Below are 16,037 nucleotides of genomic sequence, written 5' to 3'. Positions count from 1 at the left end.
AAAAAAAAAAAAAAAAACAACCACTACATATCGGATCTTTCATACATATATATATATTTATATATATATATATATATATATATATATTATAGATAGATAGATGGATAGATATGTATTTATAATGCTTGGTGGGCTAAGGTATATGCCAAAGGCCTGCAACTTCCTGACCTTGAATTTGGCCTGCTGTATTTTTTTTTATTTATGAATTTTTTTCCCCCGTGTCTTTCCTGTTTATCTCGGTTGTAAACTGTTCAATAAAGCAAGAAAATGTCCAGCAACTGACACATAATGGCACATTTTTTAGCTAGCAAAACAGAGACTGACGATCAGCCTGCCATCTTACCCTTGTAGTTGAGATTTGCAGAGACCAGTTATCTGCCTAGGAAAACATTAAATTAAACATAAATATTAAATATTTATTTAATAAATATTTATTGAATATTATCAATTAATTAATTATCAATTTCTTCTTCTTCTTCTTCTACTTCTTCTTATTATTATTGATAATAATAATAATAATAATAATAGTAATAATGAGTGCCTTTGTACCAGGCAGCTGAAAATAGCTAATAGTTGAAGGCTATGATTATACTTGGTAGCTTCAAATCTGTATGGCGCCTGGACTATTTCCATTAAATCTTCCCTAGATAAACAAGGTTAAAAACTGTATATTTTGAAAATTGTAAATTGTATATTTTTCTGTTCTCTATCAGAGGTTAAATTGAGATCGACATGCAGGCAGGCGCACTTGAGCGTCTCCCTCGTACTCTGAACAGAGCGAGTGAGGGAGAGAAAGCGACCGGGTGAAAATGTCGAACGGTCCAGGGGAAAACTAATCAAAGAGTGTCGGCCTTCGGCAGAGCCGCTGCCACAGGCCTGCTCTGTGTAAATCCCTCTTCTGTCTCGACAGACGGCCCGCAGTCGCACAGTGTAAGAGGAGGTCAAATGCAGAGGGGAGATGAATTTTGATCCAGATACACGCTATTTTTCTTTAAAGAGGTGTTGTATAGTTTGAAGAAGGAAATGTGAAAGTGTGGAATGCTGGAAAGGTTGATTATATAGCAGTGGAGAAATAAAGTGCTCCGGGGAGCAGAAAAAGGCTGCCTGGGAATGTTATTTGAAGCTGGAGAAAAGCTGTTTGGTTGAGGTGCTCCTTCCCTCCCACAGTATTTGAAATATATTCTTGCATAGTGTAGATGTTCTTCTAAGCATTGGTTAATTATTCTTGACCTTATATTGTGCAGTAATTGGAGAAGTCCCACATTTTTAATGCATGCTTGCTCAGCACAGCTGAGCAAGCATGAGAGGAAGAGGAACTGTTTGGAAAAATCAGGATATGTTCTTTTCAGATACTAGAAGTTAGTATCGGTGATCTGGAAACTAGTAGGTTGAGAAACAAAAGCCTTGTGTGGCCATATGTTAATTTGTCTCTACTGTATAAAGAGAGGTGTGTTTGCACTTCTGATGTAGAATATATGAGGAAATAAACAGTGGGTCTTCTACAGTGCAGGTATATTCTGTGCAGTCTACGTCACAAAAAAACATTTTGCTTCACATGACATTTACTTATTAGTGTCTTTGTAGACTTTTGCATAAATACAGACAGTATCAACATTTCTTAGCATGGACTTCTACATGCTTATGAAGTCTCAGTCAGTTTCAGATAGCTCCTGTTAGGCTCTCTTGAACATTTGCTTACAAGATTTATGAAGATGTGGTTTTGCAATATTGACAGATGAATGTCAAGTAGCGAAAATTTCCCCAAAACATCTGATATCTTCGGATAGGAAACCTTTCCGGTGCTGTCCAGAGCTCATGTTGATAGCACAAGCATCACCCCAAGTTTATTTCAACAGGAATTGATCTCTGAGATTTAACGAGGGAAACAAGATGTTGAAGGACGCACCAATCAATGCACTTTCATTTGACTAGTGGAAGGTCAGGAATCAATATTTCCAAGTTGGAAATGATTGTTGGCGATGCAGCCCTCTGTAAAGCTGGTAGAGCATCATCTCTACCCTCCACCTTTTGGTGGTATTTTCCCTGTAATGGGAGCTGTTTAGCTCAGCTTCTTGCATCAGTCAATAGCTCACTGCCAGAGCCTGTCAGAATCGTGTTTTATCACAGAATTTAGTGTCTAAGTAATGGATGATATTTGATTGTCAGAGCCTTAAAAAAACACACCTATATCATCTGGTGGACACTATTGTCCAAAGAGCTTTATAACATCATTAGTTGTATTTTTAGCATGGGTGGTTACAGATCTCTGTTCAGTGAGGTGCACAGAAAGCTGAGCCTTAGCCTTGGAAATATGAGTGCTGTGGCCTACCTACTTACCTACGAATGTGAAAAAGTCTGAAAAAACAAGTGGGGGAAAAAAAAAAGAAATGAACTCCCATTATTTTTTCTTCTGGAAAATGCTTTATCACTAGCTGTAAATACCTGCACCTGCAACAGAAGGTGAGAATAAAAATGTAAACCTTCACAGAATTTTGAACAATACCACCTGTCCACCCGTCCCATCAATTAAAACAGTATATGTTTGTTTGATTAGACTTTTCTCCCTGCATTATATCCCACTCCAGTATCCTGTTATAAGAGGAAATATGTGAAATCAAGGGAGCAAGATGTCATTCATGGGGTTTTTAGCTGAACAATCGAAAATCAAAAGCAAGATTAGAGTAGCTGTGCACATCTGCAGGTAAGAATAGCCTCAGCTGCTTGCTAACTGCCAGTTTCACAAGATGGGAAACAGCAATATTACACCCAGGCCCAATGTGGGTACTGAAATGTTTTCAGTTTTTGAAGTCAGTGTTAAGATTTGGCATTTGATGCAAGACAGTGTTGGGTGTTATGTCATTGGCTTTGCACATGCCAAAGGTCTTTGCACACATTAAATGCTTTATTGTTTGTTGAAAGCACCTTTTGATTTTTATTGAACCACGGAACGCCTAATAAGTGCATCTGCTCGTTCTCAGCAAACATCCGTCCTTGCATTTCTAAAACAAATTCGTCCCTGTTAAATGCCCCTTGCTGCTGCAGACTTCTATTGCTGGCCATTGAACAGCTGTACGAGAGTACTTAGAGATGACTGAAGTTACTTACTCAAAGGCACCTTGACGGTAGCAAGAGTTGCTGTTTCACTTTCCTCGTCTGAATTTGAACCAGCGACAACCGGGTCACAGCCCCTGCCTCTCCAACCTGTAGGCTCCTGCCTCTGACTGCCCATTGCACGTTCCTGTACAGCTGTATCTTGCAACCCATCGAGGTAAAGGCACCTTGGTGCAGACTCCCTTTGTTGGGAATTGAGTTCCCCAGGAGAGGCCTGTCCACCCCACAGCTACTGTACCTGGGTTGTGTCTCTAACCCAGCCATGTTTTTCTGGATCAAAGACAAATTCAGTCCCAAGTTCAGCCCGCATGTGTGATTCAAGCGTGTGATGATGGGTGTGGGTGTTACGGATGTTACTGTGCTTGCACATTATCTTTCTTAACCCCAAGTTCCACTACAGCCATCAGCCATTAACCATCAAGAGAATAGGCCCGTTTCCACCCCACCCCGTAAAATTACCCCAAAGTTCCGGCGGTGGAAACGGGCCTAAAGCTTCCTCTCAGTGAAATCAGTGAAAGCTGCTTTACTGTGCTGCATCCAAGCTCAGTTCAGGCTCGTATGCTTCACTGAGATAAAGAGAGCAAAGGTTGATATTAGCTCATTTTGGTGTACAGAATCATGTCCCTATAAAATACTATGCTTAAGGATCAGTATAGCTGCAGATATAACACCACGTCAATGCAGTCCTGGAATTTGAAGGTTAAGTGCAGTGAGCATTGGTAGATACTTGCTGGCTGGTTGGGAAATGACCGCCAGCCATCGGTTAAATACAGATCCATTTAGGATATTTGCCTTTAATTTTGTCCCCTAAACCATCATCATGTAGCAGGTAAACACCCAACAGCTGAAGATCCCCAGTTAACATAGGCTGTAGACTGAGGATTGTAAATCATCTGAACACTGGAAAAAGTCATGCCTTGCCTACATAGATCCATTGTAGGCATTCCATCTGAGTTTTACTACAGAGGCGTAAAAAAAGGATGACGTAGGAGAGACATCAGAAGCTGATGCATCAGTCCAGCGCTGTGCTGATGAGAAAACTATGCAATCTAATCATTCATCAGTTTGATGTCAGGTAGACACCGGTCAGATGACAGTATGATGACAAAGTGCTAGTAGGGTTGTATTCTACTCTGAAAAATCTGGAGAAACTGTGAAAATACCTTGAATGATTTACCATCCAATATGGATAATAGATATAGTTTGTGTGTGTTGGTATGGTATATAGAAATATTTGGGGGTTATGGCTGAAGTGAGGTGAACAGTGTCTCCGCTCAAACGCCCTGTGCTCTCTCTGGCGCTCTTTCTCTCTCTCTCTCTGGCAGATAATAGATGCTGGAACTCTTCTTCATGTGTGTTTAGCAGTGCCTGGAGACTGGTGTCAGCCCCATGGCCCCTTAATTATTAATTTGACGTTATGCACTGGCCGTTTGATCATCCCCACATATCTGTATGCTTTGGATTTAACAAGGGCCCTAAGAGGCTTTCTCACCCTCGCTCTCTTGCGTTCCCTGGCAAGTTTGTTGTCTCCAACCCACCACTACCAAAGCACCCCAGTATTTACTGACGGTTTGTCATAGGCGGAATGCAGTGTCATGAGTGTATAGTTTTATTATGAGTGAGCTCAGTTGATACTGAACCTGCAATCCTTGCAATACTAGCACCATGCTGTATCAAAGGGGAAAAGGAACCAGGGCACCGGTCAGTTATGGCCTCGACAATAACATCAGAGGACTGCACCTGCTTTCTGGATGCTGGCCTTTTGGTCTATAAGGCCAAACAAAAAAATACTTTGGGTTCCACTTCCTTGTCATTTAAGGAACTGGAATGAATAGGGGTGCTGTCGGTGGCGCGTGATTCCATGAAGTTATTTTCCGAAGTTACGCGAGAACATCACAAATAAGGCGAGTGCAACATAGATCAAAATAAAAGCCCTGCTTAACTTTTGACCAATGCCAACAAGGTCACACTCTGTTGCATAGTGCCTTTATTTTATTTTTTTATTTTATTTTTACACAGAGGCCAATAAAATAACCTGACTCGGGGGTTAAATGGGACACTCGGTCGGGAACCGGAACCCAGAATTTTTTTTTGTCTGGCCTAACGGGACTGGCACCAAAATGATATGTGAAAGTCTGATAGCCATGCTCAAAAATTAGCATACATGAAAGTAGGGTGGTAAAAAAGCGACCGGCACCCGCCAAACGCAGGTAAGCTTTTTCACTGGCAAGCGTTTTTTTGATTTAGTGCATCACACAGCGTGGTGGGTTCAGTTCTGACACAGAATCCATTGAAGCCCCATTGAGGCCACATAGACAGCAGGAGAGGAAAACGTCCAAGATGGAAGGAGGAGACAAGAGCAAAACGTGATGCTGTACTATTCGTTTTAACAGACTTCTGTCTCAGTTAAGAGGAAATCACATCTGTTTGTCATGGAGATAAAACCATTTAAATTGGAGGCAATGAACTCTTTGCCCCCTGTTGCAAATTTAAAAAGAATTATCAAACAAAAAAAAGTGTCCACCACACAGAGTGACACTTGGATCAAAAGCTTAATTTTCTATCCTGATGCTAAACAGTAGTAGATGCTCAGAGCTCTTTTCTTGCTCGTCGTATGTTAGGAATCGGCATAGCAGCTATCTTGTTTTGTGTGCAGCGAATGTGTTGTTTATTTGCCCAGCTGTCCGGTTATAATATGAGTGTGTGTGTGTGTGTGTGTAAAAGCTTCATAGAACAACAACAGGGAAGACAACAGGGATGTGAGGTGCTTAGTTATTCATTGCGTTGAATAATTCAGCAGGGGGGCGTCAGAGTGTGGATTGTCTATAGTGTAATTACCATGTTCTTACACAGGTCTCTCTCTCTCTCTCTCTCTCTCTCTCTCTCTCTCTCACACACACACACACACACACACACACACACACTCTCTCTCTCTCTACCTGTCTATCTATCTGTCTTGTCTCTCTCTCAAATCCAAGCTCTGTCTATCTCACTCGCCCACTCTGTTCTGGAGGTCTGCATTCAGCTGCCAGGTTGCTATCTGTGTGTGTGTGTGTGTGTGTGTGTGATAGAGAGAGGAAATTTGAGATGGAACAGAGGTGTAAGGGGGATAGAAGAAGAGGCTTGTGTGTGTGTGTGTGTGTGTGCGTGTGTGTGTGTTTGTATGCACCTACACATGCACATGCACTCAAAGGGGCACTTGGAAGTCTGCCCTTTCTGAAATGTAATTACATTTATTTAGTGCTGTCTCAAAAGGAACTGGGTTAGCTCCTGTGGCACAATGCAGATCTCAAGGCTTGTGCTAATTTCTCCCTCTCTCTCTCCCTCTCTCTCTCTCCCTCCCTCTCCAGCACCACCACGCTTCACTAAAGTTCCTGTCGACCAGATCGGCGTTTCGGGGGGCGTGGTCTCCTTCGTTTGCCAGGCGACAGGGGACCCCAAGCCGAGGGTGAGCTGGAACAAGAAAGGCAAGAAGGTCAACTCCCAGCGCATAGAGGTGAGCCACCCAACGTTTAAGCTGACCATGCACTGTTCACCTATTTTGAAACCCCCCCCTCCCACATCCAGCTGTTATGTTGCCGGGCGGAGGTCCACTCAACAGTTAGCATTTGGAGCATCCAGTCAGTATCCAGCACTCAGTGACAAAGAGAGGAAGATAGCACCACTACTGACAAGCAAGGGGGGAAATAAAAAATGAAAAACAGACAGGGAAAACAGACAAGCACATAAAGCTGTTGTTGTAAACCCACCTTGTTTCACATATTGTGTTGTTTGCTACTGTGAACTATAATCTTGGTGTTATAGAGTGGCTGGGCCAAGTTAAAAGTCACAAACACAAATCGCCAAAATTCTCTAGCTGTTAAAATGTCTTGCCTTTTTAAAGTGTACAGTCTGCTGGAGTGTGCAGCATCATTTTTCACAGCAGTCTACTGGTGGCAGATCACCCAGATGCTCCACCAGTAGATTGATTTCACCGAAAGTCAAAAAGTCATGCATGGCATGCAAGCACAACAGATGTCAGATGTCCCAGCATTCCACTATTTTTAACCTTTATTTATCCAGGCAAGACCGAGTGAGCACACATGCTGCTTTTTTTTCAGCAGCGCCCCTGCCTCACGTGCACACAGTCACATACGCTGTCGTCTCGGTGCTGCTGGCCATGCAGCTCCTGGCAGGATTTTTTAGAGAAGAATATTCCTCATTTGTTTTCCCATCCAGGTCTAGGTGTCGAACCACCAAACTCCTGTCATAAATCGACATTTCTAAACCGGCGTTGTCAAACTTTTTCTTGCTCTGGACCCCCCAAGTTGACTTTCAGTGCTTTGCGTCAAGTATATAACTGTCTGTGAAAGGCATCTCAGTGCTGCTTCTTTCACAAGCACTTAGACCCTGCGTCCACTGGAATGGACATGACATATTTCTGTCTCTAAACCAATTAATACTGGGTAACTGAATGATGTCAGTAATGCTGGTTACTGGTTGGATCCTGATGATCCAATCATAATCATGTTATGACTTTGAGCACGCTCTGAGAGAGTGACAGACATCGGACAAGACGAGCATGGCTGAGCGACTGCAGAGAGGGAGGAGTTAGTGCCCATTTTCAATCAAAAATATAAATTTATGTTCATGATGGCCAAACAAATTTTCTGTCAGCATAATTGTAACGGTTACAAGTGATAATATTTTAAGTAATTTTGAACATACATCCTATGGTTAATTTACAGGATTTTTTCAAAGTCTGATGTCCATTGCAATGGACATGAAAAAAATACTATTAAAAACATGAGTTAGCAAAAATGTGTTTTTTCCACTTTGTTTTTATGTTGGAGAGAAGTCAGAATCAGTTTTTTTTTGTTTTTTTTTTGCCCAGCAGAAAAAATGCGGGTCTGAATGGGTTAAAGAAATCACATGTTGATCCAGCACTGACCTCGTGTTTAAACGAATCTAAATGAAAGTGATCAGTGATAATGATAAATGATGAATAATGTAATTATACTATTCCTCGTTTTGCTGAGGACCCTTTGGAAGGCCTTCAAGGACCCCTGGGCGTCCTTGGACCCCACTTTTAGAACCGTCGCTCTAAAGAAACAGCTCCACCGTTCACTACAGTCACTCGGCTCAGAGACCCCCCATCCCCCCCACCCCCTGCCCGCTCCTGCAGCTCTGTCCTTGTTGCACATCACTGACTCTGCAACTGTCACATCCTCATATCCAGCGCTGGCTTTTGCTGCCTTGTGCAGTGTGTCTGCGCGCGCGCGTGTGTGTGTGTCTTATTTATGATGTTTGTTGTTCAGATCTCTGCAGGCGCCCCAGATGGCATCTCTAAAAGTCTTGATTGATGCTCAGTGTCTCTTAATTAAAAAGTTGCTTTCGTTAACGACACTGTGCAGTGTGCAGGGATAGACACACGCTGCAGCTTGAAGACGACCACAGGGGAGGGGGGGAAAAAAAAAAACACCATGACAACAACAACAACAACAACGACGACGACGGCGACGACGGGGAAAGAGGAAGCATCTTGACGGAGAACAAAATAAAAAGACAAGTTGTGTTTGCACATTCTGTGGCGCTGCATGCTAAGTGGGAAACAAAGCCGAGGGTGTGGAGGAGTAACGCGGCGTGGCTCGTGCAGGGGAAGAGGGATGGTGCTGAACCCATGCTGGAACGGATGCTCCTCACCCGTCATTCCAGAAGAGGTTTTGAAGTCGTTTTGCCATTTTTCTGTTTTTCTTTCCTGCCCTGCGGACATTTTCTTTGATATCGATCACAATGGCGTGCTCTTGTAGAGTTTTTAGCCTAATTAGCAGCTCAGCCTTGACATTTGCAGCAGCCGGAGCCGCAGGACCTCAAGCCCTTTATTTCTGTCAGTGAGTACGTGCGGCTCTCTTGAAGTCATGTGTCACTTACAGATCCCCGGTGACCTCGCACTTACCTTGATGTCAGCTACTCTGAGAGGGGACAGATATGGCGGTGACACAGACCATCCTCTGCCTCTAAAACACGGCAAAGAAGACGGGAACGCCTGCATAGGATACAGAACGCACTATCACTTTTTAAAAAAAAAATCCTCTGAAAGCCCCTGAAACTCATGGCTGTCTATGTTTTATTTATCCCTCTTAGCAAAACTGCATGTCTTTTCAAAATAAAACAAACATGCTACTTGGTGGTTAAAATAGAAAAAAAAAAAGATTTTTTACAGGACAAAAGTAAGAAAAGGTTAAAGAAATTGTGGCTATTTTAATTTTAGAAGTTTTTTTTTTTATTATTTGAGAAGCTCCCCCTCTGCCCACTCCTCCTCCTACAGTATTAAACCAGCACTCCCCCACTTCACCCCCTCGCTTCTTGAACTTTATTCAAAGCGTCTGATTTCAGATCAGATGTGCTAGTGCTGTTCTGTTGCTGCAATCAGCACTGCAGTCACAGAGAAAAAATCTTGTTGCTGAAAGTCTGCAGCTTCACCACATTTTCAAATCGGAGGTCAGAGACAAAATAATCCGAGTAATCCTTGTGAGAGTGAAACGTATCCCTCATTTCCATCCCAAAACTCAACTTTTGGTTTCATTACAGCCACGCTGCCCTGAAGCAGGACCGATTCTGCGTGTCTGCAAGCGGAGTTTGAGCTCTCAACACCCTTTAGTGGTCAGAAATCGCTTACTGCTGCTTTAAGATTGTGCTCTCTTTGTGTGCACGTTGGGCCAAAGTTATCGCATTTTCAAAAATCCATCCTTTTTACTGGCACTTTCAGACTTAAATCCATGCAGTTAAAGCTTCCTAGCTGAACTTTGTTCTGATTGGCTTCCTTCACCAAAGAATGACCAAGATCCTTTAAATCAGTAGAAACACCTCCACTCAGCAAGTGCTCCATAATTATATTAGAGGAGCTGCTGAGCATCTAAACTCTGTGTACACAAGCAAGGTGTGCTTAGAAACTATAAATTCAGGTAGAATAAGTGGTAAATAACTCCTCCAATTACTATGCTTCAGTAGACCTTTGTTGTGTTTATAAGCCGTAATGATTTCTCCTCCAGAAGGCTTTTTTTTTTTTCTTCTTATTGAGCGTCTGTTCTACTTGAGAATTGTTCTAGGTGAGTCTCTTTTAATTTAACTTGGGGTAAAATTGTCAAAACAGTGTTTGTGTTTTCTTCTGTGTAGTATTCCCTCCACACTTTACGCTCCAAGTCATGTCTGATTTGGTTTTAAGAAGGGCTTTTAATAAACAAGTTCAAAGGGCTTTCCAGAGAACAAAGGGCATAATTACAGATAAAAACAAGAGATGAAACCGAGAGAGAGCAACCACATCACACACTCCAAACTAAGAGGCCAGTGTGTGTGTGTGTGTGTGTGTGCCAGTGTGCATGTTTTCCTATCCTTATGAGGACCAAATATTCACCGTGCAGTAATATGTGGAAAAATCTCCCAGAGAGATTGCTGGCAGTTTGTTGGTCAAGCCGTTGATGTTATCCAGAGTTGGCATTATCCAAAGATTGTAATTTAATAATAAACGATGTTACTTGTTTTTTTTTTTGGGTTTTTTTGGGTTTTTTTTCCAGGGATGAATCATGTACTCATCTGATTTTCAGCGCTATAGTCTCTCATTGTCTGTCTTATTCACCTCTATGGAAACAGGGAACATTGTTTCCAGTAATTTAACCCATTATAAGCAATTTTATATCATGTTTTGTATCAATTTTATCAATCTCCTACACAAAACTGCCACATTTGGCCCACATATCATTTAATCCTGCTTACCATTTAGCATTAGAGCTACAAAGTCTCATGTTCTCACCCCTGAGATGCTAATTGCCTCCTATCACTCGGCATATGGCAGAGGGTTAGCATGGAGCACCGCAGCCAGACATGCACCAGGGACACGGGTTATGATTTTGGAGTCCAAGTCCTCATTGCTCAGCATGTACATTTACACCTCCATCTCCTAAAAATATAATGTTTTCCTCTTAGACTCTAACCTAACAAAATCTCATTTACATGGGTTTCAGATGCTGTTTCAGAGGCTTTTCCACCCTTCCACAAACAAAATGAATTCCCTGGAGTAGGGCTGGCCTGGGATATTATAACAATAGTGTGATATGAGGCTAGATTATCATCTGAGATTTTGGATATCTTGATATTGTGTTGTCTCTTCCTGGTCTTCAAGGCTGTGTTACAGTAAAGGGATGCATTTTTCTGAACTTACTGGACTGTGCTACCTCCATTATCTTGTCCACATTACCAATGATTGTTGCTTAAAAAATTCTTGTGCTGAAATATCTAATGAACCCACTAATGCCTATCTTATATATTACATACAAAGTTAATAGTTAGAAATAAATCAACAACACTAAACAACAAAGGACACATACAGACTTGTAGACATGACAACACATGAAAAAGTTAGTGGGCCAAGAATGCCAGTGAATAAAAATGTGTCTTTAGCCTCGATCTAAAAACAGATGGAAGCAGCACATCTGATGTCTAACAGCAACTGAGTCCACAGTGGAGGTGCAGCGACTGCAGAGGCTCAGTCACATGTTGGTTTGAGTCTTGACTGTGGGACACACAACAGAGTTTTGTTGTCGGATCTAAGAGACCTAGGAGCTGAGGGCCAGTGCATCAGCTCTGTGACCATTAAGAACCTTGAATGCAAACAACAAGATTTTAAACTGAATCCTAAAATGAACAGGAAGGTAATGAGGCTGGGACTGGGCTGATGTGCTCAAGGTTTTTAGTAGCAGTCAACATCCATGCAGCTGCATTTTGGACCTTCTGCAGGCAAGATAATGAAGACTGAAGAAGGCCAAAGTACAGGGAACTGCTGTAGTCCAATCGTGATGTAATGATTGTATGAATAACTTTTTCCATGTCATGGAAGGACAGAATTGGCTTGAGTTTGGATGTGGTTCATAACCGATTTTTTAACAACAGAACTGATTTGCTTGTCAAAACAGAACTCGAAAACTCGAGGTGTTTGGTCAAAGATATTGTGATACTTGATTTTATTTTAAATGCCCAGCCCTTCGTTGGAGTTTAAAAATAATGTTTATGAAATCCATCTCATTCTAAACCCACACCTTTCCCTTTCAATTCCGCAGACAATCGAGTTCGATGAGGGTGCGGGTGCTGTACTCCGAATCCAGCCTCTCCGGGCGCCACGCGATGAGAACATCTACGAATGTGTGGCCGAGAATACCGAGGGCGAGATCACTGTCAACGCCAAGCTGTCCATCATCCGAGGTGAGTGCTGTACCCTGAGACAGGGTGCACAGAGCTGTATGGACATGTGAGGTTATTGTTTGCTTACATTAGGCCTTACACAGAAGTCCTCCTTTAGTCCCTTGGCTTTTTGTTGGCGTTGCCGTCATCTTTGGCACCACGTGTTTTCATTGGATTTTTTGTTGATAAGGTTTGAGATTCTGTCGGTAGCGATCTTTTCTTTGTCTATCCAGCCAATGGTGGCTATCACTGCTCAGGCTCTTGTATTTATTCCCAACACTGCTCGTACCCCGTCTGCCCTCAGGACTTCAGTTTACTTGAACTACCATGAAAGTCATCAAATTGGTAGAAATCGGCCTTTAGCTACTTCGCATCTTTTACATGGAATGACCTGCAGGATACTCTTCGCCTAAGGGAGGGCCTTAATCTTAGCCAATTTGCTTTAATTATTGCATCGTTACTATGGACTACATGCAATTTGACCCCATGAGCTGGACTCTTACTTTCTTGATTTGATGTATTTCCTGTGGACACAGAATGTTTAGGTGGGACAGAGTGCAGGGAAGGATCATTAACAAGTGCAAACCAATAGGGTATCAGTTCAGTTTTATCCAGCGCAGGATGACGTCATTATGTAAGATGCTCTGTTTTACAGAAAGTAGAAGTCATATGAGGTCATTTCATGCACTTCTAATTAATTTTTTTTTTTTTAATCTATTTGTAGTCTATTCTGTATTCTACTTTAGGTGTTCATCTTACCGTATTTTTAAATGTAAGATGTTACATGGGCCTGTTCTTCCCATGTAAACAAAGGTTTGAATGAAACTGCCACAGCTGCTGCTGCCATACCAGATTTTTTTCTCTGGGAAGACGCTCCCAATCACCGTTGTGTTTTATGAAACAGTAAAAGCGAGTAGAAAACTTTCCTCCGAAACATTTCTCTGAAAATATTGGTGACAATTGCTACATATTACTATTAACTAAATCTGTCGGATTGTGTGTCACACTGCAATGTCATACAGTGATAATTTACGATATGTGGACAGTTTATCAGCGATCTTTGATTCGAGGGCCCTGTAATCAGCCCTCTATTCATGTGAGAGCAGAGCCTCTATTTGCCCGTGATGAAAACACTGGAGCCCTGAATGAAGAGGATTGATTGGCCATCCACAGTCGGTCAGTGCAGGGTGGCCGGCACATGTCTGCGTCTGGGGAAAAGATGCATACAGACAGGCTGTGAATAATGAGCCAGAGCAAGGTGTGTGGATGAAATTAGTGAGGCAAAATAAAAGCTGAACTTTTAAAATTGTATTCGCTGACCCCTCCTGCACCCAGGTTCTAGTTTAATTTCAGTAAAGTAGTCTAATACAGACAGTATTTTACCTCTCTCTCTCTCTCTCTCTCTCTCTCTCTCTCTCTCTCTCTCTCTCTCTCTCTTTCTCTCTCTCTCTCTCTCTCTCTCTCTTTCCCTCTCAGTCTCTGCCTTTTTCTCTGTGTCTGTCCTCTCCTGCTACCATCTGCCTTGTTTCCTGGACTGGATGAAGCAGAGCTGGCTGGCTGGCAGAGTGCAAGGCTGGGGCCTCTCTGGCTGTCAGATCCACAGGCGGGGAGGGGGGGGTGGAGGGGTGGAGGGTTGGCGGGTTGGCCTAAGGACTGGGAGCCTGGTCCAGCATCCTGGGCTAGTTATTGTTACCCAGCCCTGCCCATCCAAACAGACTGAAATGCAGTACCGAGGGTTTCAGAGTACAATAATATTCACATTTACAGTTTTTGCTTCACTTTAAATAAGGGAACAGCCGCCTTGAAGGGATCAACCAATTATCTCTCAGGGCCAATGTTCAGAATTTTTCAGTAATCGGTATTGTAATTTTGATCTACATGATGAAATAATAGAATATGAAAACTATTCAGATGCAGCCTCTGCATTTGAAAGACAGTGGAATAAAAGCAAGTGGGCTGCACAACATTTCCTAAAGATAACATGGCCACAGTTTGTGCCTGCTTTAAGGACAGAAGGGTTCCAATTTTCATTTCAGTTCGACTGGATTCATTCAGTTTTATTTAAATGCATTTAAACACCGGGCAATCTTATCCAGGGTCACTAATCGGATCTGAAAAGAAATCATTTTCATAATTACAAACATTGTTTTTTTTGTCATTTTTGGTGCTAATTTTCAAGTGGTTTGTGGTGGGTTGGCGTGTAATTGTTTTTGCATTTTTTTTTAACCAACATAATAATGTTACTTAAACATTTATTCAAAGCAAGGTTTCTGTACATTTTAACATTGCAATTTTTAAATTTACTGCAAATGAGTATTCATCATGAATATCAGTTTTTGGTGTCCTTTATTATTGGTATTGGCCCTGAAAAATGTATATCGGTCGGTTCCTTATGCCTTGTCTCACACTTGGATTCTGACGCACGCAGACTGGTGATAGAAAGCCCGAGAGACATAAATATAGACTGAAAGCAAGACAGTGTAACAAGAGGGAATGAGCAGCTAGCAAATTGTAAACTACAAAGGCTGAGCTCGTGCAGCTGTGTGTGTGTGTGTGTGTGTCTGTGTGTGTATGTGGTTACATAGGACAGCGCTGGGCAAACCTAAGGTGGTCCGCGGCAGCAGAAGGTAAATGAAAAGTTATTGAAAGCAGCACAGCGAGGCTTCCTCCAGGGCTCAGAGGAAGACAGCAGCTCTCTGCCCAGACGAGACCATACTCTCCTCTCCTCTATATGAACCCAGCCTCGTTGGAGAGGAGGAGGAGGAGGAGGGTGGTGGAGCGAGAAAATGAGAATGTGAGAGAAGAGGGAGATCACTCAGTCGAGGGAAAAGGTAGAACTGACAGGATGGAGGAGACAGTTTTGGGGAGGAAAAGGAAGATAAAGCAAAGGGGAGGATAAAGAGAGATGAAATGGCACAAGGAAAAAAAAATGGGAAAATGCTGGCCAAAGATAAAAGGAGAGGACAAGAGAGGAGGGGGGACAGTTGGCAAGTGGGAACAGGTGAAGGGGACAATGGGGGAACATAGGATCTTGGAAAGGGGCGAAGGATTATGGGATATGGGACGAGGCACAAGGGACACATCCACAGTAAACAGAAAGACTGTGGACTGGGAGCTGGGCAGACGGGAAGTGGGTCGCCACGATGGGTGACTTGGCTGCAGAGCCATGGCAGCAATGTGCACACACACACACACACATCCACATGCACAAGCCCATATAAACTGCACACGTGCGTGGAGCTCAGAAGGTAGGAAGCACTGGGTAACTCTTGATGTGATACCACCACAATATTTTACCCACAGTCAGATAGATAGATAGATAGATGGATAGATACTTTATTCATCCCGAAGGAAATTCACAGTTTTCAGCAGTATCCACAGAGTACAAGATTAAGTAAATAAAAAATAAAGAATAATAAAAAAATAAAGAATATAAAAAATAAAGATGACACTCAAGATCTAAAGATCGAAGTACCCAATGTGCAAAAAACAATGTGCAAAAAAAAAAAAAAAAAAACAGTGTGCATCGATGTATACAATGTGCATAGATGTGGGCAATGTGCAATCATGATGGTCAAATAGCCTGGAAGAGACTAAATTAATTTTACAATAAGCAGGAATCAGTCATGTTTGAATCTGCACAGCAACTACAACATGAGCATAACAGAACAAATATGACTCATAGGAACCCAAATGTGCATCAGCGCAAATGA

General features: G+C 42.3%; 1 protein-coding gene across 1 annotated transcript in view; it reads left to right on the top strand.

Annotated features, from left to right (window-relative positions):
- The window catches only part of ptprsa (protein tyrosine phosphatase receptor type Sa), a 193,590-nt gene that overhangs the window by 15,395 nt on the left and 162,158 nt on the right, over positions 1 to 16,037 (top strand). Inside the window, exons 2-3 of the mRNA XM_030049640.1 lie at positions 6,462 to 6,607; positions 12,204 to 12,345. Of these exons, the coding sequence (XP_029905500.1) occupies positions 6,462 to 6,607; positions 12,204 to 12,345 (288 nt within the window). The remainder of the gene's footprint in view (positions 1 to 6,461; positions 6,608 to 12,203; positions 12,346 to 16,037) is intronic.

This window comes from Myripristis murdjan, chromosome 4 (assembly GCF_902150065.1).
Source record: "Myripristis murdjan chromosome 4, fMyrMur1.1, whole genome shotgun sequence".
Lineage (NCBI taxonomy): Eukaryota > Metazoa > Chordata > Actinopteri > Holocentriformes > Holocentridae > Myripristis > Myripristis murdjan.
This window is presented reverse-complemented; position numbering and strand designations above follow the sequence as displayed.